Source organism: Gavialis gangeticus, unplaced genomic scaffold (assembly GCF_001723915.1).
Source record: "Gavialis gangeticus isolate Ggan-Ray unplaced genomic scaffold, GavGan_comp1, whole genome shotgun sequence".
In the NCBI taxonomy this organism is placed as follows: domain Eukaryota; kingdom Metazoa; phylum Chordata; order Crocodylia; family Gavialidae; genus Gavialis; species Gavialis gangeticus.
In genome coordinates this window covers 162,372,058-162,383,974 of record NW_017729022.1, presented here as the reverse complement: position 1 = coordinate 162,383,974, position 11,917 = coordinate 162,372,058, and the positions used below count along the sequence as shown (strand labels likewise).

Here is an 11,917-nt window from a genome sequence, read left to right as displayed (position 1 = left end):
TTTGATGTAATTAAGACATGTTAACAGCAGCCCATATATATTATTTTTTCTTTCACAGGAGGATCGTTATCCTCAGTAGGTTTCTATTTTCTAATCACTATCCTTTTCTTAGTGCTCTGTGCTGCTGTGCTAACCTGTTGCTAATACTGAAGCCAGCTCATTTAAAGACAGTCCAGGTATCTATCTATACAATGCTGTGACAATGGCATGCACATGCCATAAGTCTACACTGGACTTACTTTTGCAGTAGAGAAATAGCAGCATACAATGCTTGTAAAGTGTGATTCCTGCAGATTCTTGCATTTCTTACTCTACATGCTGACCCACATAGCTGGGCTTTACTACAGAACTGGGCCTGGATGCTTTTGAAACTTTTATTTCTAGTCTAGACAAACCCACAGAGTATCTGGCTGTCTAAGTGAAAGCTTTCAGACAGTGAGTTATCCTTAACAGAGTTTTAAAATATCGCATCATATCAAGCCTGTCTCCCTTAACAGCAAGGGTCACTTATATAGATAATTCATGCTCTCCTTCCTAGGGCTGAGCTATGAATTGTTATTCCCTCATGAATCAGACTGATACAGATAATAAATCCCTGTCCTGTCTAGCCCTCCCTTCCACAGTGGACAAGACATCTTACACACCGTTATTCATCTTCAGTATCTCTGTAGTTTCTAACATACCACACTGTGAGTTCAAAGACCTAGGTCCAGTTCCTGACTACGCCACAGTTTATAGTGACAGACAAATCACTCAATCCATTTGTGTCTCGATTTTCCACCAGGAAACCAGAGACCAGACTTCCTTCAACTTTTTGTGTCTTGCATAAACAAAAAAAGGCTACAGCAGGACGTGTCCCTGCCCAGCCAAATGCACACAGGTAAGAATGAATACCTTTCACTGGCTGAGGGAGCCTGCCATGGAGCTGATTACCACTGAACAGCAGCACACAGGCTGTTTTTCAGCTATTGTAAAAAAAGTAAAGCTCACCACTTACTAAACAACAACTTTTAGGTGGGGGTATGGGGGGGAATTGCCCTCTACTCCCACGTAGCAGTAAAGCAGAGCAAGCCTTGGGAGATCCATGCCTTGCAGGCAGAAGCCCCTGCAGTGGTGGGACCCTGCGCCCCATGCCCAGCTGCAGGGGCAGGCACCCAGTATGCCTATGCCCACAGCCCCTAGGGCAGAGGGCACTTACCTGCTCCGCTCTGGGTAGGGCTTTTAAAGTCCCTGCCAAAGCAGAGAAAAGAACAACCTGATTGGCTGCCCCTGGAAACACATAGGACTTTCACAGTGTTTCCAGGGCTCTGCTGTCTTGTCCAGTTTCAAGTAAGTTTTGGGGGTTTTTTACTTTTTCCACACCCTCCCTGTCCTCTGTGGTTTCAGGTCATTTCCAGCCAAACAGCAGTTTTCCTGGGCTTCAGGGAAATGCTAAATTTTGGACTTTTCCCTAAAATCCCCTACAGCTCAAATTACAGTGGTCGCTCTCCATTACAGAAAGGCTGGAACAAACTTTGGGTAACCTTCTAGAGCAGAAGTAGGCAACGTTTTTTGGCCAGAGTGCCGAAAAAACCCACAATGTCTACCTTGAAAGGTGCCGGAGCGCCAACATGCCGGAGTCCCGAGCAGCTGTTTGCAGCCTCCTGGCTGCAGCCGGCCCACGGAGCCCGGTCTGCTTGCAGCAGGGCTAGCAGCCTCCCAGCCGCCTGCTGGGAGCAGCCTGGGCTCCGTGGCTGGCAGCAGCTGCTTAGAGCTCAGGCTGGCGGTGGTGTGCTGAGCAAAATGGCCTTGCATGCCAGGGGTTGCTGACCCCTGTTCTAAAGAGATAGACTTGCAAGGCCAGATTGCATGTTCTTCCTCATGCAAATAAGAAAGCACTGAACTTAGGTGTTTGACTATAGTCACACAAATAAAGCAATTAAAACTCAATACCATAAGGAACAGTACTCATTGTTAAGAGTCCAACCCTAACAGATAACATCTGAAGCCATCCTACTTAAACAGTTGTTAAGCATATACTGTATCAAAAATTCTTCAGGCCTGTCTCATAAAGTAAGCTCCCTCTGTCCCAATTTGGAGATAAAGGGCCTTGCCACAATGCAGCTCCTAATGTACTAGAGCCACGGTAATTCAAATGGGTCTCTTCACAAAGGGGTCCCAATCTAAGGTTAGGCCTTTACCTCCAACCTAATCCCAATAATTTATAAAACAAACCATGAAAGTTATCAATGCAATTCATCCTATTACGGAGTTTTTGAACAAAGAACAAAACCATGATGAAACTCAGCTGTATGTGGGGACTTTGGTTCTAAACTGCAACTTCAGCAGAAAACTTGCAAAATTAGTCCTATCCATGCTCCTGAACAGTCCTGAACACCCCCAGGGAGCTTTTGCAGTTCCTGCTTTGTGATTTCAGTAATCAAAAAAACCCTTTTCGTTTGAGCCTACAGCCTCAGGAAGTGTCCCTGAAAAGAAGGGAATTTGGCAGGCAGCATTTGCAACAAAATGGAAACCTTCACCTTGGCCAGCAGCCTTTGATTTTTTATTATTATTATTTTCCTTTTTCCAGTGTACTGACCCCGATTTTGCAAAGTGCTGGGCAACCTCTGATTTTTTTTTTTTAAAGTCCTCAAGCATGTACTTATTTTATTGAATAAGGATAAACTTGCATGCTGCTTACATGGCATGCTGAATGGGAGCCTGTTCCCTGGCTTCAAGTTTCATTAACAGCTGCATAGGGCAGCTGGAAAACACAATGCCAACCAAGTAATTTTTCCTTACAATAAATAAGAATTATGATTGTAAACTGGAATTTTTCTTAACACTCATTTGCTAATAACAAAGCAATTCCAGAGCAAGCAGAATTTCCCAGTGTCAGTCATAATAGTTCTAGAAGCTATTTGCATTGAAAAACCCAGACCCCCTAGTTGATTTAAATCTATGTAGCTCCACTCATTTCAATTTATGCTATCTGATGATCTGACTCATGCAGTTTCTTGTATCAGGGTACCTTAGACCAATGTAGAGAGATGAGTTTTATTCCCAGTTTACAGAAACTCAGGTATAAAGTTGCCGTGGTAAATATTTTCAAAGATGGGTGTATGAAGACAAGAACCTAAATCCATATACAGGGCACATCTACATGAGATGCTTTACTGCAGCAGATCTAATTACTGTGCAGTAAGAATCCATGTCTACACATGCAGACACTTACTGCACAGTAATTGGTTTATCTCTCAGCCTGAGCTCCACAGTCACAGGGCTTGGGCTGGGAGACCCTTATTTCCCAGTGCCAGCTCCACAACCATGGAACTGGAGCTGGGAGATAAGGATCTCCCAGCACTGGCCCCAGACCACAGAGCTGGTGTTTGGAGATAAGGATCTCCCAGAGCCAGCCCCGCAACTGTGGAGCTGGCACTGAGAGATAAGGATCTCCCAGACCTCTGCTCCGCTCGGCTGAGCAGGGGGTTTGTAGCTCCCCGCTGCTGGGGCAGGGGGACCTAGTCCCTGCCCTGGCTTCTGTGGCAGAGCCCACCCTGGCAGCAGGCAGCTCCAGGGGCAAGGAGAGATCTCCTGCTTCCTGGTGGATGACTGACCAGGAGCAGATTTGCTCCTAGTCAGTCGTCTACATGAGCGTTACTGCGCTGTTACCAGCCAAACGTAAATTCACTACTTGCATTGCAGGTAGCACATTTACTCACAATTAGCAAGGTTTACTGTGTAGTAAGGATGCGCATGTGTAGCTACACATGCTTAGTTTACAGTAAACTATGCTACTGCACAATTAAGAATCTCGTGAAGATGCGCCCAATGAGATCAAACAAGTCATGATGCTAGCTAGAGGTTTGAACCATTCATCACAGGCCTCTTTAGTTCTTTCATCATGCTATAATTATCAAAATTACCCTTTCCTAAATATTTATTTTAGTTGTTTTCTGAGTAACCTGAGGATCAAATGCACCTCACAGGACCCCAAAATACAGCCAAAAATGGATCAAAACCTTAAGCAATGATTGATGGTGAAGCTCAAACAAAAAAAAACTTCTATTAATCTGTCAAGAAAGAGATTGACATAAGCAAACACGACTGCATGGGGAGTTCAAATTTTGTTAAAATTATGTAGTTTACATGCAGATCTGTGGCAAACCATTGCTTCTGGCAGTTTGTCAGCCATGTCATTGGATGTCACGAAGTTCAAGAACCTTAGATAAGACATGTCTGTACAGCAGACAGACAGACAAAGATCTATCTACATGGGTAATTACATTCTCCTGATCTAAAATTACTCCTGCAATACAAAATGTCATGTTTTAGCATTCAGTTTCTGCCCTAAACTCCTGGATAGTATTGCTGGATCCTACTACATAGCTGCCACACATGATGCAATTCTTATATAAAACAGGTCCCAATTCTCCACTCCGTTATGCTTTGTGTAGATGTTTAAACCTCTTCAAATGACCGCTAAGTGTAAAATGCACTCAAAAGCCTGTGCCTGCTGTGTGCACAGAAGTAAGTGATCTGGGAATCAAGGCCACAGCTTGGAAGGGTCTTTTGTTATTCTTCAGGAAGTAAAGCTTGCATTCAAAGAGTGCCTGTTAGTCCTGGAATATTCTGCTTCCTGTATACCCTCAGCTTTCTGCCACTGGAAGGTAATGCAATAAGCAAGCTGTACGCAAAAAAAGCACATTGGTCTTCTAAGCACAATCCACAACAGACCTGTAATACTTGCCTTTTCAAGTGTAACAGCAAGTTCAAGGCCTTTACATTTTTTGCTCTTCAATATTAAGAGAGGGATGAGTTGCATGAGGGAGAAGGCAGTCCATGCTCCCAGCAGACTCCCAGACAAAAATCCCTTGACTAAATCCCTTGCCAAACCCTAGCTTGATCTTCTCAACGTCTGATGCTAGGAGGCCAAAAAAAATAAAAATGAAAAGATCTGCCACTCCAGTTCTTCCAGTCGGTAAACAAAGGAACCTAGCAGAAAAGCACTAAATGAGGTGGGTCAGTCTGTCTCAAGTGTTTGGCTTTCTATAGGTTTACTGGCTGTCCATGCACATTTCCAGGCACAGTCCCAGGGGGTGGCATCTACCAGCTCTTTGGATGCCTTTGAGGACCAGTGGGTGCGGCATGGGGGGGCTATGCTCGGTGTTCCCCTTAGGCACACTTATTTTCACGTTTTGACCCTTTGACCCACACAACACTCCTATCCTGTTATTTTCATTAGTTGTCCCATGAATTTAGTTGTTGCATTCATCCATTAGCCCCCACAAAAAGGGGCTACTAGTTAGCCAGGTGGGCCTTGCCCATGGTAATCAGATGGATAAACAGACCAGCAGTAAGCAAAGCCCTTCTTAGTGATGTCAGGGAGAACAGCAGTTCATAGAGTCTGGCCCCAGCAACCAGCAGCAGCAGTCACTGCCTTTGCAAGGATGGATGCACAGAGGCATCCTCCAGAACCTACGCAATGCAGCCCTTTGGTGGTGGTGGGAGGGGGCATGCAGCTTCTCTTGTCGAATACAGAAGGGGCTGAGTCCTAACTGCCAGTGTGGCAGGCATGTGCAATCCTCCCAGAAAAGTGAGGTACATACAAGTTAAGGGAGATGGGGACAAGGTGTGAGAGACAGACAGCAGGAGAAACTCAGGAGATGCTGAAGGAATCCACATGTCTGAGACTAGAGGAAAAACCACCCTGAGCAAAAGCCTGCAACTAGAAGAATGGGGGAGGGAAGAAGGGGGTAGGTGTGGAAAGAGAACACATAAGATATAAAGAGGAGTCACTTTGAGTTGGTACTAAAACTCCTGGAAACTCTTCAGTTTCCTCTGAAAAAGCCACCCTCACCATCACAAACTTCAGTTAGTTCACTACTCTTCTTAACCTCTTACCCCTTTACATAACCTACTCTGCTTGGAACATGTTAAAAGACCACATTGGGATTCAAGCAACTATCATCCACTTATCCCAAGTGCTCCCATCATACTGGCAAGAATCATTCTGCCCTGCAAAAAATAACCCCAGGGTAAACTGATGCAACACCCACTGACTTCACATTGACTTCAGTGGGATTTACACTAGAGTCCTTGACTAGTTGAAGGATTTCATATTCAGCATGGAGATGCTAGTGAGTCTCCAATGCAAGCTCAACTCAGAACAGATACTTGTGACTACATGTACAGTGAAGTGCAGCAGACATAAAAACTATGGACCAGATCTTTGGCTGATGACTTCACTGAAGTATGTGCATTTGTCAGCCAATAAACTAGATGCCAGACATCTTTTGCTTAGATGTCTAGCAAAAGAATTGCAGGCCACCTTGATCATAGGAGAATTAAACAAACCTGCAGGTAGGAGATGCCACTTACCCACTTAGAGGTCTTGTTTTTCTAATTTCAAAGAACTGAGTTCCCGTGTGATTGTATCTGGATTTTGTTAGTTAAAGTAGAGCTACTTTTTTAAAAAGTTAAATAATGTAACTATGCAAAGGTGTGCAAAGTCTCTTTTCATGTCCAGTCATAATTTCCTTTGGAAACATAAAACAGGCACTAAAAAGGCCATTAACTCTCATGACAGAGATGAAATTTCATCCATAAAATATGTAATTAAGTTTTATTTCCAACTGTCCTTGTATGACAACTATTAACTGGAATTACATGGAGAGATTCAAGCAAATAAGGCTGTTGAACCTGATCCAATTATTACTTGTCTGGTGCCCCAAGAACCATTCCCCTCCTCTTCTATCAAAATGTAGGGAAAAATAAAAAGCATTCATAGGCACAAGAAATAAAGTTTATGAGTCTACCCTAAACTATTACCTTGTGTTTAAAACAACTTATGCAAAGATCCTTGATGCAAAGAATTGGTCTATTCTCTGTAAGTTCCCCTGTATACATGCAGATATATATATTTGGAAAGTCTAAATCATTCTCTGCTATAGAAAGCCCCATGACGGAGTAAATAGTGCAAAAATGAGAGCATCTGGTAACAATATGGGGAGGATGTGCCATCAGCTCATTGTACACCTCATGCTAGAGGCAACAGAAACTAAAACATCAGGATTTTTTGACCAAACAAACCTCTGACTCACAGCATCAAGAGCCAACATTTTCAGAACAAGTGACATCAGTTAGTTGAGAGTGCTCAGTGCCTTTGAAAAAGTTAGGTGCTGGAGGCAAAACAGAACCCAAGATCCGGTCTGATCTCATCTGTGTTTCTTCTGTTTGGAGTATGCTGCGTGAAGTGACAGTGCCATTCTAACCCTCAACAAGAAACCACAACCCTGGATCTCAGCCCTAGCAGATATTAAAGCTTGCTTGGACCTGGATCCAAAATTGACTCTTACACTCATTTCTCCCACCTGTCAGAACACAGTTAGGAAAAACTGCACTAAGTAGAGTTGTGTGCCCTGTTAAATTAATACTCTCAGATGTGGGTTTCACATTGTGCTCTAGCCTCCCGTTCTGCGTTATGCCACTTCTCTCTTCAACGCACATGCCAATAAGTTGTTCATGGAACCTAGGTAGGAACCATGCAGGAAAGAAGGAAGAAATGTTGTGTCCGAGACTAGCTGTCTGTACCACAGACTGACCCCATCACCTTGTCATGGGTTCAAGTGCTGCTGCAGGATCTGCTGGTGCTTTGATCTCAGCTGGCATTGGCCAAACCCTCTGGCTATTTTTGAATGCTTTTCTAGTTGCCATTAATCTCCCTCCCCAGATCCTCCCCAGCAGCTTGCACCCATTGGTTGCAATATTCAGCTTTCTTGGTGTCACAGAAAGAGGAGAAACTTAAAAGAGAGAGTTGGACTGGCAAATGGAGAAAGATGAAAGAAGTTAACTCAATATTAAGGCCAGCGATTGCACACTCCATCACTCTGAATGCATGCAGTGAATATATAGTAAGTGCTCCTGGTGCGGAGGGAGGGGAAAGAGATGCATGGAGAGCTCTGACTGGACTCACAGACACTGGGAAATTTAGAAGCGGGACTCCCTTCCCATCCCCTGCTCTTGCACTCTAAGTGTACAATTTCAGCCTCACTGCAAACTGGTTTGGAGAAGGTCAGGGCATTGCCCTTGTGCTAAGGCAGGAAAATCCTTCCTGTAGTGAGAAGTGGCAGTTATCCAACTGAAGAAAGCATCACATTCAGTGTAGAGGAAAATGTTTTAGTCATAGGTGGAAGAAGGAGAAAAGTTTGCAATGGGTACGTGAACTGAAAGTACTCTACTGTCCTGCTGTCAGGATATGATGCAGTGCACAAATCCAAGCTCCATGAACTCTAACCATAACCACTGCACATACCAATCTTAAAATAAACAGGTCTATTAACGTATCACTTCAAGTAAACTCTTTTCAGTGTCAGCTAAAGCTAATTACACAGCCTAGACTATCAGCAATGTGGTGCTCAACACTAAGGTGGTCTCATATATCTTCATGAGTACTTGAAAACTGAAGAGTGAATAATTCCCTCCCAAATTGTCTTCTGCCCTTGGGCCAGGCCCGTGTTTCAACAAGTTACCCCATCAATTCACTAAGCACGTGATACAGAACATGATGACTCAGCCTTCTATCTTAAGGCCCATTTCAAGAAGGATACTGCAGCATCTTCATATAGTTCTGTATTGCCTGCAGCCATTCCGGGATAGACATGGAGAGCTTGTAGTTTGGCACTGGTGGCACTGAGGGCTGAACACAAAGAAAGATAAAAAGATGCTGTAAGTTATTTCTTCCAGGAAAGCAGCTAGAACAACTTGCAGTTAGTGTGATACAATACAGAAATTAGACACCCTACCCCCCCCAAGTCCCCACCCCATGTAAATGCAAGCAATCCCATAAAAGTTGATTCCAATTCTACTTCTACAACATGGACAGTACCTTCCTTCAGGGCAACTGCCAGACTTTACATTGGAACAACTGAGGTCAATATGAGTCCCAGTGGGCTAACAAACACAAGGAAGTTTCAGGTCCTTGAACATCATCCCAGCCAGAGAAAGATTCTGGCACGTACACCCAAAGTTTTCCATTTTTATACTAGAAAAGCCAATTGAGCTCAGATAAACAGAATCTCACTGCTGGCTTTGCTCCAGACTTCACAGCGTTAATTTCAGTTCTAATCTTTGCTTTTATCTATATTGAGAAAGGGATAAACAGAGACAAAAATTCAGAAAGAGATAAATGGAACCTTTTATTATGACTATATACATTTTCTGCCTGCTGAGGTTTACTCATGCAGGGGTCAGCAGTGTGCCCCACTGGATACTAAGTCCACTGTTAAGTGTGATGCTCAAGTATTTTCAGCTTTTTCCACCCTGCTCTACTGCGTTAGCACTGTCACCATGCTCCCATCTCCACCACTTGTGAAGGACAAGCCCCAAGAGACTCCATTGTGGAGGACGGCAAATGATAACCTGAAGATCACAGAGAGACAGATTTCTAGGGGTATTAAAGATAGAGATAATTGTGTAAGCGCAGAATGAGACAGTGGAATAGAAGCCTAGGAAAGTTGTGGACTCTCCATCATTGGAGTTATTCAAGAGGTTGGACAGGCACTGGTCAAGGATGATCCGGGCATAGCCACGCCTATGTTCAATTATGAGCATAGCCCATGCTTCTGGGCTTTGTTGGTTGCCACATGGGGCAGGGAGGGAATTTTTCGCCTCCTGTTGCTATGTCAGGGTTGGTTTGGGTTTTTTTTAAGCTTTCCTCAGAAGCACTGGGTGTTGGCTGCAGCCAAGGCTGGGGATTTTGACTGGGATGTGCCCATACTCCTGCTGGGTCTTACACACGGAAGTTCTTGGCTAGAGGGTCTTGCCCCTCCGCTCAGAGTCAGACCGGGGTCAGGAAGGGATTTTCGCTCATAGTCAAACTGGTAGAGACTGTGAGGGTTTTGCCTTCCTCTGTAGAGGGGGAAGGTGGGGAGGAGTTAACCCTCTTCCCTGGATCTCTTGAGAGTTTTTAACAACCTTTTGCAGCAGCTGGACATTGGCCATCATTATCCCCTTGCTTTACATGTGGCAGATTAGCATGTTATGTCTTGTGTGTCAGGGTTAACTGTAGTTTTGCTAGGAGGTTAGACAACGGATTTGTATAGGATGATTTGGATAGGGTTGATCCTGCCTCAGGCAGGGGATTGGACTAAGATGACTCTTCCAGCCCTACTTCTCTATGATTATTGTCAGCCTAAAACTCCCACAGGACATTACTGCCACTGTTTCTATGCCAGCATTTGAGAGTTTGTTTTTTCACCCATCACTGTTCATTCTTTGATGCTGGTGGCTAATGAAATAACATAATACAAGAAATGAAAACAACAAAACAGCTGTTACTACTTCCCTAACCATTACAAAAGCCAGACACCAATAGTCCCTGAATTATAGACACAAAAGCCTGCTGAAGAGAAGGCACTTAAACTAAGGCAACAGCATGAGTAAGAGTAGAACAGTTTAAATAAACTATTAGGCCAACATTTTTAATGCAGTTATTGTTTTTAAGCATCTCCATTCCTAAGTGCCCATGTTGAGACATTTTTAAAAGGCTTAGGTTTCAGCTGGTGGATAACTAGCACTTTAAGATGTCTCAGCTTGGAAAAAAATAGATTTTAGATTTTTTTTTTTAATACATCTGGCTTGACTTAATTCTGCCTTTCTGTGGAATTCCATGGAAAGAACTACAGTGATGAGAGTATTAGAGTATTTTGGGAACTTCAGTAATGTGTCTGAAGGAAGAATTAGTCTTTGTGAGTTACCTTTTCAGACCCCGTGATGATGAAATAGTTTTACATCACTTCCCAAAATCCTGAGTAGTTTTTGAACACATTCCCATAAAATATGGCTGGATGTACTCTACTGCAACTCTATCTAATTCTGACAGTTCAATAAGTTCAAACTCCATTTCTTAACTTTAGGTACATTTGAATGTTGTACCAAGCAGATAACAAACCTGCCCTACAAGAAGACACTGCTTGTTTTTAACAATTGAATCAACACAGCCAATTCACACATCCACATTTGGGGTATTAATAAGTACAATATTCCAGAAAAAATGGGTGAAACCCACTGCAATGTCAACATTTTCAGGGAGTTCAATAAAACCAGAGATTCAGCCCCAGGTCTCTTCAGACAAGCTAGCTCCCACACTCTCAGTTTAGACAATTACAGTAGATAGCCAGATGTACAATAGCTCTTCTTTGAAAAAGGAAAGTTATCCCAGCATTAATGGCATTGAGAAACAAAAATAAATTAGATAATTTCAAAGGGAAAAAAACAACAAAATAGTTTTGCATCAGAATTAAGATATTATGGCACATGGTTGCCATTGTGGGAATTTGAACAGGACTAAGTACATAGTTAAGAAGAGGCTGACCAACTGCAGGCTGGTCATTAATAGTAACAAATGAAGGTTATGAAAATGATTTAATACATATATGAAAACTTCATATATTTTAATACTAAATAGTTTTTAGGAAAGAAAATTGTTTTTCAGCGCCTTAATATGGCAACAGAAATATTGCTCTGAATTACTTTCAGAGTCCTGTTATAAGGTTTACACTTGGATGCAAATATTCTCTTGTTGTTCTAGAGTGTGATGCTACCATATATAGACCAGGAAGTATCAAGGCTGCAAAAGGCAAGTAGAGGATGATGGGTGGCTAGGAAGATGGATTTGTCACATCCTTTTAGGTTTAATCATTTATGCTGCCATTAGTAAAGCAAAGGCATGCAGTAAGGCAGCAGCCCTAGATTTCAGGAGGGCAAACTTCAACGAGCTAAGAAGGATAGTTGGGGAAGCACTGAGGTCCCAGAGGGGAGGGGGAGCCAGGTGTCCAAGAAGAGTGGTGGCTCCTTAAGGAGATGATCCTCCAAGCCCAAAGGAAGGTAATCCCAACGAGGATCAAAGGGAGCAGGAGAGCACACAAGCCTCTATGGC

The 11,917-nt window shown here is 43.2% G+C and overlaps 1 protein-coding gene across 1 annotated transcript in view; it reads right to left on the bottom strand.

The window, feature by feature from the left end:
- VASH2 (vasohibin 2) overlaps window positions 1-11,917 on the bottom strand; it is an 86,707-nt gene that overhangs the window by 56,569 nt on the left and 18,221 nt on the right. The window contains exons 3-4 of the mRNA XM_019516440.1: window positions 8,589-8,677; window positions 6,361-6,417 (exon numbers count right to left, since the gene is read on the bottom strand). Of these exons, the coding sequence (XP_019371985.1) occupies window positions 6,361-6,417; window positions 8,589-8,677 (146 nt within the window). The remainder of the gene's footprint in view (window positions 1-6,360; window positions 6,418-8,588; window positions 8,678-11,917) is intronic.